The sequence below is a fragment of the Bombina bombina genome, chromosome 7, assembly GCF_027579735.1.
Source record: "Bombina bombina isolate aBomBom1 chromosome 7, aBomBom1.pri, whole genome shotgun sequence".
Lineage (NCBI taxonomy): Eukaryota > Metazoa > Chordata > Amphibia > Anura > Bombinatoridae > Bombina > Bombina bombina.
The window spans coordinates 450,620,016-450,633,556 of record NC_069505.1 but is presented as its reverse complement, the minus strand read 5'-3'; the positions used below and the strand labels follow the sequence as shown (position 1 = coordinate 450,633,556).

The 13,541-nt window shown below is 38.7% G+C and overlaps 1 protein-coding gene across 1 annotated transcript in view; it reads left to right on the top strand.

Moving 5' to 3' along the window:
- LOC128666687 (oocyte zinc finger protein XlCOF6.1-like) overlaps positions 1-13,541 on the top strand; it is a 192,720-nt gene that overhangs the window by 78,384 nt on the left and 100,795 nt on the right. Inside the window, exon 4 of the mRNA XM_053721416.1 lies at positions 5,782-5,865. Within this exon, the coding sequence (XP_053577391.1) occupies positions 5,782-5,865 (84 nt within the window). The remainder of the gene's footprint in view (positions 1-5,781; positions 5,866-13,541) is intronic.

Sequence of the window (13,541 nt, the reverse complement as noted above, 5' to 3'; positions counted from 1 at the left end):
GACCTTTACTTGTTACACAGATTGTGATTTATGTCCCTACAGGATATGTCCCTGAGAGACCTTTACTTGTTACACAGATTGTGATTTATGTCCATACAGGATATGTCCCTGAGAGACCTTTACTTGTTACACAGATTGTGATTTATGTCCCTACAGGATATGTCCCTGAGAGACCTTTACTTGTTACACAGATTGTGATTTATGTCCCTACAGGATATGTCCCTGAGAGACCTTTACTTGTTACAGAGATTGTGATTTATGTCCCTACAGGATATGTCCCTGAGAGACCTTTACTTGTTACACAGATGGTGATTTATGTCCCTACAGGATATGTCCCTGAGAGACCTTTACTTGTTACACAGATTGTGATTTATGTCCCTACAGGATATGTCCCTGAGAGACCTTTACTTGTTACAGAGATTGTGATTTATGTCCCTACAGGATATGTCCCTGAGAGACCTTTACTTGTTACACAGATGGTGATTTATGTCCCTACAGGATATGTCCCTGAGAGACCTTTACTTGTTACACAGATTGTGATTTATGTCCCTACAGGATATGTCCCTGAGAGACCTTTACTTGTTATACAGATTGTGATTTATGTCCCTACAGGATATGTCCCTGAGAGACCTTTACTTGTTACACAGATGGTGATTTATGTCCCTGAGAGACCTTTACTTGTTACACAGATTGTGATTTATGTCCCTACAGGATATGTCCCTGAGAAACCTTGACTTGTTACACAGATTGTGATTTATGTCCCTACAGGATATGTCCCTGAGAGACATGAGAGACCTTTACTTGTTACACAGATTGTGATTTATGTCCCTACAGGATATGTCCCTGAGAAACCTTTACTTGTTACACAGATTGTGATTTATGTCCCTACAGGATATGTCCCTGAGAAACCTTCACTTGTTACACAGATTGTGATTTATGTCCCTGAGAGACCTTTACTTGTTACACAGATTGTGATTTATGTCCCTACAGGATATGTCCCTGAGAAACCTTTAGTTGTTACACAGATTGTGATTTATGTCCCTACAGGATATGTCCCTGAGAGACCTTTACTTGTTGCACAGATTATGATTTATGTCCCTACAGGATATGTCCCTGAGAAACCTTTACTTGTTACACTGATTGTGATTTATGTCCCTACAGAATATGTCCCTGAGAAACCTTTACTTGTTACACAGATTGTGATTTATGTCCCTACATAATATGTCCCTGAGAGACATGAGAGACCTTTACTTGTTACACAGATTGTGATTTATGTCCCTACATAATATGTCCCTGAGAGACCTTTACTTGTTACACAGATTGTGATTTATGTCCCTACAGGATATGTCCCTGAGAGACCTTTACTTGTTACACAGATTGTGATTTATGTCCCTACAGGATATGTCCCTGAGAGACCTTTACTTGTTACACAGATTGTGATTTATGTCCCTACAGGATGTGTCCCTGAGAGACCATTACTTGTTACACAGATTGTGATTGATGTCCCTACAGGATATGTCCCTGAGAGACCTTTACTTGTTACACAGATTGTGATTTATGTCCCTATAGGATATGTCCCTGAGAGACCTTTACTTGTTACACAGATTGTGATTTATGTCCCTACAGGATATGTCCCTGAGAGACCTTTACTTGTTACACAGATTGTGATTTATGTCCCTGAGAGACCTTTACTTGTTACACAGATTGTGATTTATGTCCCTACAGGATATGTCCCTGAGAGACCTTTACTTGTTACAGAGATTGTGATTTATGTCCCTACAGGATATGTCCCTGAGAGACCTTTACTTGTTACACAGATGGTGATTTATGTCCCTACAGGATATGTCCCTGAGAGACCTTTACTTGTTACACAGATTGTGATTTATGTCCCTATAGGATATGTCCCTGAGAGACCTTTACTTGTTACACAGATTGTGATTTATGTCCCTACAGGATATGTCCCTGAGAGACCTTTACTTGTTACACAGATTGTGATTTATGTCCCTGAGAGACCTTTACTTGTTACACAGATTGTTATTTATGTCCCTACAGGATATGTCCCTGAGAAACCTTGACTTGTTACACAGATTGTGATTTATGTCCCTACAGGATATGTCCCTGAGAGACCTTTACTTGTTACACAGATGGTGATTTATGTCCCTACAGGATATGTCCCTGAGAGACCTTTACTTGTTACACAGATTGTGATTTATGTCCCTACAGGATATGTCCCTGAGAGACCTTTACTTGTTATACAGATTGTGATTTATGTCCCTACAGGATATGTCCCTGAGAGACCTTTACTTGTTACACAGATGGTGATTTATGTCCCTACAGGATATGTCCCTGAGAGACCTTTACTTGTTACACAGATTGTGATTTATGTCCCTACAGGATATGTCCCTGAGAAACCTTGACTTGTTACACAGATTGTGATTTATGTCCCTACAGGATATGTCCCTGAGAGACATGAGAGACCTTTACTTGTTACACAGATTGTGATTTATGTCCCTACAGGATATGTCCCTGAGAAACCTTTACTTGTTACACAGATTGTGATTTATGTCCCTACAGGATATGTCCCTGAGAAACCTTCACTTGTTACACAGATTGTGATTTATGTCCCTGAGAGACCTTTACTTGTTACACAGATTGTGATTTATGTCCCTACAGGATATGTCCCTGAGAAACCTTTAGTTGTTACACAGATTGTGATTTATGTCCCTACAGGATATGTCCCTGAGAGACCTTTACTTGTTGCACAGATTATGATTTATGTCCCTACAGGATATGTCCCTGAGAAACCTTTACTTGTTACACTGATTGTGATTTATGTCCCTACAGAATATGTCCCTGAGAAACCTTTACTTGTTACACAGATTGTGATTTATGTCCCTACATAATATGTCCCTGAGAGACATGAGAGACCTTTACTTGTTACACAGATTGTGATTTATGTCCCTACATAATATGTCCCTGAGAGACCTTTACTTGTTACACAGATTGTGATTTATGTCCCTACAGGATATGTCCCTGAGAGACCTTTACTTGTTACACAGATTGTGATTTATGTCCCTACAGGATATGTCCCTGAGAGACCTTTACTTGTTACACAGATTGTGATTTATGTCCCTACAGGATGTGTCCCTGAGAGACCATTACTTGTTACACAGATTGTGATTGATGTCCCTACAGGATATGTCCCTGAGAGACCTTTACTTGTTACACAGATTGTGATTTATGTCCCTACAGGATATGTCCCTGAGAGACCTTTACTTGTTACACAGATTGTGATTTATGTCCCTACAGGATATGTCCCTGAGAGACCTTTACTTGTTACACAGATTGTGATTTATGTCCCTGAGAGACCTTTACTTGTTACACAGATTGTGATTTATGTCCCTACAGGATATGTCCCTGAGAGACCTTTACTTGTTATACAGATTGTGATTTATGTCCCTACAGGATATGTCCCTGAGAGACCTTTACTTGTTACACAGATTGTGATTTATGTCCCTACAGGATATGTCCCTGAGAAACCTTTACTTGTTACAAAGATTGTGATTTATGTCCCTACAGGATATATCCCTGAGAAACCTTTACTTGTTACACAGATTGGGATTTATGTCCCTGAGAGACCTTTACTTGTTACACAGATTGTGATTTATGTCCCTACAGGATATGTCCCTGAGAGACCTTTACTTGTTACACAGATTGTGATTTATGTCCCTGAGAGACCTTTACTTGTTACACAGATTGTGATTTATGTCCCTACAGGATATGTCCCTGAGAGACCTTTACTTGTTATACAGATTGTGATTTATGTCCCTACAGGATATGTCCCTGAGAGACCTTTACTTGTTACACAGATTGTGATTTATGTCCCTACAGGATATGTCCCTGAGAGACCTTTACTTGTTATACAGATTGTGATTTATGTCCCTACAGGATATATCCCTGAGAGACCTTTACTTGTTACACAGATTGTGATTTATGTCCCTGAGAGACCTTTACTTGTTACACAGATTGTGATTTATGTCCCTACATAATATGTCCCTGAGAGACCTTTACTTGTTACACAGATTGTGATTTATGTCCCTACAGGATATGTCCCTGTGAAACCTTTACTTGTTACACAGATTGTGATTTATGTCCCTACAGGATATGTCCCTGAGAAACCTTCACTTGTTACACAGATTGTGATTTATGTCCCTGAGAGACCTTTACTTGTTACACAGATTGTGATTTATGTCCCTACATAATATGTCCCTGAGAGACATGAGAGACCTTTACTTGTTACACAGATAGTGATTTATGTCCCTACAGGATATGTCCCTGAGAAACCTTTACTTGTTACACAGATTGGGATTTATGTCCCTACAGGATATGTCCCTGAGAAACCTTTGCTTGTTACACAGATTGTGATTTATGTCCCTACAGGATATGTCCCTGAGAGACCTTTACTTGTTACACAGATTGTGATTTATGTCCCTACATGTTATGTCCCTGAGAGACCTTTACTTGTTACACAGATTGTGATTTATGTCCCTACAGGATATGTCCCTGAGAGACCTTTACTTGTTACACAGATTGTGATTTATGTCCCTACAGGATATGTCCCTGAGAGACCTTTACTTGTTACACAGATTCTGATTTATGTCCCTACAGGATATGTCCCTGACAAACCTTTACTTGTTACACAGATTGTGATTTATGTCCCTACATAATATGTCCCTGAGAGACATGAGAGACCTTTACTTGTTACACAGATTGTGATTTATGTCCCTACAGGATATGTCCCTGAGAGACCTTTACTTGTTACACAGATTGTGATTTATGTCCCTACAGGATATGTCCCTGAGAGACCTTTACTTGTTACACAGATTGTGATTTATGTCCCTACAGGATGTGTCCCTGAGAGACCTTTACTTGTTACACAGATTGTGATTGATGTCCCTACAGGATATGTCCCTGAGAGACCTTTACTTGTTACACAGATTGTGATTTATGTCCCTATAGGATATGTCCCTGAGAGACCTTTACTTGTTACACAGATTGTGATTTATGTCCCTACAGGATATGTCCCTGAGAGACCTTTACTTGTTACACAGATTGTGATTTATGTCCCTGAGAGACCTTTACTTGTTACACAGATTGTGATTTATGTCCCTACAGGATATGTCCCTGAGAGACCTTTACTTGTTATACAGATTGTGATTTATGTCCCTACAGGATATGTCCCTGAGAGACCTTTACTTGTTACACAGATTGTGATTTATGTCCCTACAGGATATGTCCCTGAGAAACCTTTACTTGTTACAAAGATTGTGATTTATGTCCCTACAGGATATGTCCCTGAGAAACCTTTACTTGTTACACAGATTGGGATTTATGTCCCTGAGAGACCTTTACTTGTTACACAGATTGTGATTTATGTCCCTACAGGATATGTCCCTGAGAGACCTTTAGTTGTTATACAGATTGTGATTTATGTCCCTACAGGATATGTCCCTGAGAGACCTTTACTTGTTACACAGATTGTGATTTATGTCCCTGAGAGACCTTTACTTGTTACACAGATTGTGATTTATGTCCCTACATAATATGTCCCTGAGAGACATGAGAGACCTTTACTTGTTACACAGATAGTGATTTATGTCCCTACAGGATATGTCCCTGAGAAACCTTTACTTGTTACACAGATTGGGATTTATGTCCCTACAGGATATGTCCCTGAGAAACCTTTGCTTGTTACACAGATTGTGATTTATGTCCCTACAGGATATGTCCCTGAGAAACCTTTGCTTGTTACACAGATTGAGCACAGAGAGGAGCCGTACGTGAGCAGTTTTCCTATTACCAGAGGTGAGTAATAAATTCCTATGTGACAGTTTACCATAAAGTAACTTTTCTTGTTTAGTAAACTGATCTGCTGAGGACCATAAATCTTGTCTCACCCTAATAGCACTCACCAACAAATAGTTGTTCCCTTTTACTGAGGACTATATATCTTGTCTCACCCTAATAGCACTCACCAACAAATAGTTGTTCCCTTTTACTGAGGACTACAGGGAGTGCAGAATTATTAGGCAAATGAGTATTTTGACCACATCATCCTCTTTATGCATGTTGTCTTACTCCAAGCTGTATAGGCTCGAAAGCCTACTACCAATTAAGCATATTAGGTTATGTGCATCTCTGTAATGAGAAGGGGTGTGGTCTAATGACATCAACACCCTATATCAGGTGTGCATAATTATTAGGCAACTTCCTTTCCTTTGGCAAAATGGGTCAAAAGAAGGACTTGACAGGCTCAGAAAAGTCAAAAATAGTGAGATATCTTGCAGAGGGATGCAGCACTCTTAAAATTGCAAAGCTTCTGAAGTGTGATCATCGAACAATCAAGCGTTTCATTCAAAATAGTCAACAGGGTCGCAAGAAGCGTGTGGAAAAACCAAGGCGCAAAATAACTGCCCATGAACTGAGAAAAGTCAAGCGTGCAGCTGCCAAGATGCCACTTGCCACCAGTTTGGCCATATTTCAGAGCTGCAACATCACTGGAGTGCCCAAAAGCACAAGGTGTGCAATACTCAGAGACATGGCCAAGGTAAGAAAGGCTGAAAGACGACCACCACTGAACAAGACACACAAGCTGAAACGTCAAGACTGGGCCAAGAAATATCTCAAGACTGATTTTTCTAAGGTTTTATGGACTGATGAAATGAGAGTGAGTCTTGATGGGCCAGATGGATGGGCCCGTGGCTGGATTGGTAAAGGGCAGAGAGCTCCAGTCCGACTCAGACGCCAGCAAGGTGGAGGTGGAGTACTGGTTTGAGCTGGTATCATCAAAGATGAGCTTGTGGGGCCTTTTTGGGTTGAGGATGGAGTCAAGCTCAACTCCCAGTCCTACTGCCAGTTTCTGGAAGACACCTTCTTCAAGCAGTGGTACAGGAAGATGTCTGCATCCTTCAAGAAAAACATGATTTTCATGCAGGACAATGCTCCATCACACGCGTCCAAGTACTCCACAGCGTGGCTGGCAAGAAAGGGTATAAAAGAAGAAAATCTAATGACATGGCCTCCTTGTTCACCTGATCTGAACCCCATTGAGAACCTGTGGTCCATCATCAAATGTGAGATTTACAAGGAGGGAAAACAGTACACCTCTCTGAACAGTGTCTGGGAGGCTGTGGTTGCTGCTGCACGCAATGTTGATGGTGAACAGATCAAAACACTGACAGAATCCATGGATGGCAGGCTTTTGAGTGTCCTTGCAAAGAAAGGTGGCTATATTGGTCACTGATTTGTTTTTGTTTTGTTTTTGAATGTCAGAAATGTATATTTGTGAATGTTGAGATGTTATATTGGTTTCACTGGTAAAAATAAATAATTGAAATGGGTATATATTTGTTTTTTGTTAAGTTGCCTAATAATTATGCACAGTAATAGTCACCTGCACACACAGATATCCCCCTAAAATAGCTATAACTAAAAACAAACTAAAAACTACTTCCAAAACTATTCAGCTTTGATATTAATGAGTTTTTTGGGTTCATTGAGAACATGGTTGTTGTTCAATAATAAAATTAATCCTCAAAAATACAACTTGCCTAATAATTCTGCACTCCCTGTATATATCTTGTCTCACCCTAATAGCACTCACCAACAAATAGTTGTTCCCTTTTACTGAGGACTATATATCTTGTCTCACCCTAATAGCACTCACCAACAAAGAGTTGTTCCCTTTTACTGAGGACTATATATCTTGTCTCACCCTAATAGCACTCACCAACAAATAGTTGTTCCCTTTTACTGAGGACTATATATCTTGTCTCACCCTAATAGCACTCACCAACAAATAGTTGTTCCCTTTTACTGAGGACTATATATCTTGTCTCACCCTAATAGCACTCACCAACAAAGAGTTGTTCCCTTTTACTGAGGACCATATATCTTGTCTCACCCTAATAGCACTCACCAACAAATAATTGTTCCCTTTTACTGAGGACCATATATCTTGTCTTACCCTAATAGCACTCACCAACAAAGAGTTGTTCCCTTTTACTGAGGACCATATATCCTGTCTCACCCTAATAGCACTCACCAACAAAGACTTGTTCCCTTTTACTGTGGACCATATATCTTGTCTAACCCTAATAGCACTCACCAACAAAGACTTGTTCCCTTTTACTGAGGACCATATATCTTTTCTTACCGTAATAGCACTCACCAACAAAGACTTGTTCCCTTTTACTGTGGACCATATATCTTGTCTAACCCTAATAGCACTCACCAACAAAGAGTTGTTCCCTTTTACTGAGGGCCATATATCTTGTCTCACCCTAATAGCACTCACCAACAAAGAGTTGTTCCCTTTTACTGAGGGCCATATATCTTGTCTCACCCTAATAGCACTCACCAACAAAGAGTTGTTCCCTTTTACTGAGGGCCATATATCTTGTCTCACCCTAATAGCACTCACCAACAAAGAGTTGTTCCCTTTTACTGAGGACCATATATCCTGTCTCACCCTAATAGCACTCACCAACAAATAATTGTTCCCTTTTACTGAGGACCATATATCCTGTCTCACCCTAATAGCACTCACCAACAAAGACTTGTTCCCTTTTACTGTGGACCATATATCTTGTCTAACCCTAATAGCACTCACCAACAAAGAGTTGTTCCCTTTTACTGAGGGCCATATATCTTGTCTCACCCTAATAGCACTCACCAACAAAGAGTTGTTCCCTTTTACTGAGGACCATATATCTTGTCTCACCCTAATAGCACTCACCAACAAAGAGTTGTTCCCTTTTACTGAGGATCATATATCTTGTCTAACCCTAATAGCACTCACCAACAAAGAGTTGTTCCCTTTTACTGAGGACTATATATCTTGTCTCACCCTAATAGCACTCACCAACAAAGAGTTGTTCCCTTTTACTGAGGAAGGAGAGAACCCCCAGAGCCTCTCCTGATACCTGATGTTATTCTTTTTGTTCCACTCTCCTAATAAGATGGGCAGATAGGGCTATTGAGCAAATACTGTTATGTGCAAAATGATGCGTTCTCCAGCCGGGTGGCATTATGAAGTAGCCGGGTGGGGGCAGTATAATACTTTGCAATATTGTAAAATTTCTGTAATTTATAAATGCTGCTTACGCTATCACATGCACAAAGTAATTGCATCATTTTTAACATAAATTGATGAAATTATAATTTGAGCAACAAATATTGAAAACATCTAATATCTACTAACGTTAGCTTAATATTGACTTAACTATTAGCTGGTTGGTCAGTCAAATAAGCCGGGTGATGCACTCGCAAAAAAAAGGTCCTGGGCAGCATACTGATATGTGGGAAAATATTTGTTTATTTACTGGTGCAAATATGTGGGCATTTTATTTATCTGTTTCCCACTTTCTGTTATTGTGGGGGAGGGGGTTACCACCATCATTACTGTCTACATTTATCAGACAATGTTTATTTTGCTTTTGGTCTGTGTGTCTGAGAGTTTATTGGGAAGTTAGATGTACAGTGTTAATTGTATGTCTTACTCATTACAAAGTCACAAGAGGTCTGCACTGCTATGTGTTAGTCATAAAAAGTTCAATAACCACCTAAGAGTTGGTGGTGTAGAAATCTCTGCGGTCCGTTTGGATTACGATGCCTGCCGTATCATGCACCCACATCCGTCTTCTTCCGGGTATGTAACCACTCACGTGGTCGAGTGATTACATGCTGTAAAAGATCCAATAGTCGCAAGCTGGCTATCCCGGTACACGAACTGTTCTTTCTGGCGAAAAACTGTATACTTTAACAAAGGACAGGAGCGATTGGTCCGTATACAAATAAAATATTCTTTATTTCCACAGGTTAAAAAGGACCTCAGAGTCCATGGTACAACATAGAGGGTGTAGTGTATCAGGCTTATGCGTTTCGGTGAAAGCCACACTCTTAGCCTGATCTATCCGGTACACTGCACCTATTTAAATACATAAAAAGGTATTAATTGGTTAATTGTCAAAATAAACATTTGCATAAACACACCCTCTAACAATGTTACATGATACCAGTGCTGTCCAGGATGAACATGTAATCATTCTGGAAACATATAAATGCATACATCCTGCTTACAACCATATAATAATTAATACACCTAAAACTGACATACAAAATAGTATAGGGCATATAAAGAGGTATTAATTATTCATTCTAATTTTAGTTGCAAAAAGTGGAGGAAAAGGTTTTATCCCACAAAGGAATAAAGGGTTATCTCCCAAAATTACTGGCACCTCTCCACCTAGCAATAATATCTCAGCTAGATACCAACTCTATTTGCTACTAGGTAACTATAAATATCAAAGCTAATCTATATGCCCTTATTCTATTATGTATTCAGATAAATAGCATATACCATACATATTTTTTTTTTAATTTATATATATATATAAATATATATATATATATATATATATATATATATATATATATATATATATATATATATATATATAAAGGTATCTATCCCGGAATGGGGGAACCAATCTAAACATGAATACCAAAGATTTATGGTTATCAAACCAAATCTAAGATTATAGCAAAATATTCATATTGTCAGATGTATTATCCCATTCCTGGCACAGTACAAGCAAACCTCCACAAGTTATCTATATAAATATGATTTAAGGATGTAAACAAATCAGTATACGATAATGTAGGATTACAAACAATATATGATAATATATCCAAACAGATATATAAATAATATGTAAATATAAAATGATAAAGTAATACACAAAATAACAAAAGGAAGAAAGTAAGAAAATTGGACACTCAATCTATTGCCAGAAATTAATTAAATCGTACTCAGAGTTGAGTCCTGTTGGTACCCTGGTTTTTAGCCGATATATCCAAAACATTTCCTGACGTTCAAGTCGTTTGTTCCTGCCATTTTATTTATGTGTTTCCCACTTTCTGTTATTGTGGGGGAGGGTGTTACCACCACCATTACTGTCTACATTTATCAGACAATGTTTATTTTGCTTTTGGTCTGTGTGTCTGAGAGTTTATTGGGAAGTTAGATGTACAGTGTTAATTGTATGTATTACTCATTACAACCCTTAGAAAGCCAAGTGTCTTAACCACTAAAGATGTTGGTCCCATATGCTCTTTATGCACTAGAGAGGTCTGGAGAGACAGGTGTTTCTATAGTTCCGCTAATAACTCTTTATGCACTAGAGAGGTCTGGAGAGGCAGGTGTTTATATAGTTCCACTAATAACTCTTTACGCATTAAAGAGGCCTAGAGAGACAGGTGTTTATATAGTTCTACTAATAACTCTTTATACACTAGAGAGGCCTGGAGAGACAGGTGTTTATATAGTTCCACTAATGATTCTTTATGCACTAGAGAGGCCTGGAGAGACAGGTGTTTATATAGTTCCTCTAATAACTCTTTATGCACTAGAGAGGCCTGGAGAGACAGGTGTTTATATAGTTCCACTAATAACTTTATGCACTAGAGAGACCTGGAGAGACAGGTGTTTATATAGTTCCACTAATAACTCTTTATGCACTAGAGAGGCCTGGAGCGACAGCTGTTTATATAGTTCCACTAATGATTCTTTATGCACTAGAGAGGCCTGAAGAGACAGGTGTTTATATAGTTCCACTAATGATTCTTTATGCACTAGAGAGGCCTGGAGAGACAGGTGTTTATATAGTTCCACTAATGATTCTTTATGCACTAGAGAGGCTTGGAGAGACAGGTGTTTAGTGCATAAAGAGTTATTAGTGGAACTATATGAACACCTGTCTCTCCAGGTCTCTCTAGTGCATAAAGAGTTATTAGTAGAACTATATAAACACCTGTCTCTCCAGGTCTCTCTAGTGCATAAAGAGTTATTAGTGGAACTATATATAAACACCTGTCTCTCCAGGCCTCTCTAGTGCATAGAGTTATTAGTGTTACTATATAAACACCTGTCTCTCTAGGCCTATCTAGTGCATAAAGAGTTATTAGTGGAACTACAGAAACACCTGTCTCTCCAGGTCTCTCTAGTGCATAAAGAGTTATTAGTGGAACTATATATAAACACCTGTCTCTCCAGGCCTCTCTAGTGCATAAAGAGTTATTAGTGTTACTATATAAACACCTGTCTCTCTAGGCCTATCTAGTGCATAAAGAGTTATTAGTGGAACTATATAAACACCTGTCTCTCCAGGCCTCTCTAGTGCATAAAGAGTTATTAGTGGCACTATAGAGAGTCCTGGAGAGACAGGTGTTTATATAGTACCACTAATAACTCTTTATGCACTAGAGAGGTCTGGAGAGACAGGTGTTTATATAGTACCACTAATAACTCTTTATGCACTAGAGAGACAGGTGTTTATATAGTAACACTAATAAATCTTTATGCACTAGAGAGACCTGGATAGACAGGTGTTTATATAGTTCCACTAATAAAGTTATTAGTGGAACTATATAAACACCTGTCTCTCCAGACCTCACTTGTGCATACAGATTTATCAATGGAACTATATAAACACCTGTCTCTCTAGTGCATAAAGAGTTATTAGCGGAACTATAGAAACACCTGTCTCTCCAGGCCTCTCTAGTGCATAAAGAGTTATTAGTGGAACTATAGAGAGGCCTGGAGAGACAGGTGTTTATATAGTTCCACTAATAACTCTTTATGCACTAGAGAGGTCTGGAGAGACAGGTGCTTATATAGTTCCACTAATGATTCTTTATGCACTAGAGGCCTGGAGAGACAGGTGTTTCTGTAGTTCCACTAATAACTCTTTATGCACTAGAGAGGTCTGGAGAGACAGGTGCTTATATAGTTCCACTAATGATTCTTTATGCACTAGAGGCCTGGAGAGACAGGTGTTTCTGTAGTTCCACTAATAACTCTTTATGCATTAGAGAGGCCTGGAGAGACAGGTGTTTCTATAGTTCCGCTAATAACTATTTATGTATTTATGTACTAGAGAGATTTGGAGAGACAGGTGTTTATATAGTTCCACTAATGATTCTTTATGCACTAGAGAGGTCTGGAAAAATAGGTGTTTCTGTAGTTTAAAAGCGCCAACTTGACGGAGGCTGGGTCTGGACCGATTACAATGGTGTTATTTATTACCTAAACAATTTCACGTATTTTTCACATATTTTCCACTATCCCTCAAAATGTGTTGTTAGTAGAGTAGTGTATATTAGTTTATATTCCAACTGATGCCTGGTCTGGCTTCTAATATATGATAAACACATAGTCAACGCCTCAACTGAGAGCAGTCATTTTTAACACATTTCCACAAGTTTGCCATTTAGGAACAATTGTTTGTCTTATTATAAGGGCTTAATTGGCTCTATCATTGTCTGTTTAATTTCTTATATAGCTGCTATTGTTGAACAAATTTGTTGGTTTATTCATGGATCCATGTTTTTAATTTTTTAACTTGTTAACTATTTCTAACTTGTTACACATGTTTAAATTGTTTATGTAATAAATAACACCGTTGTAATCGGTCCAGACC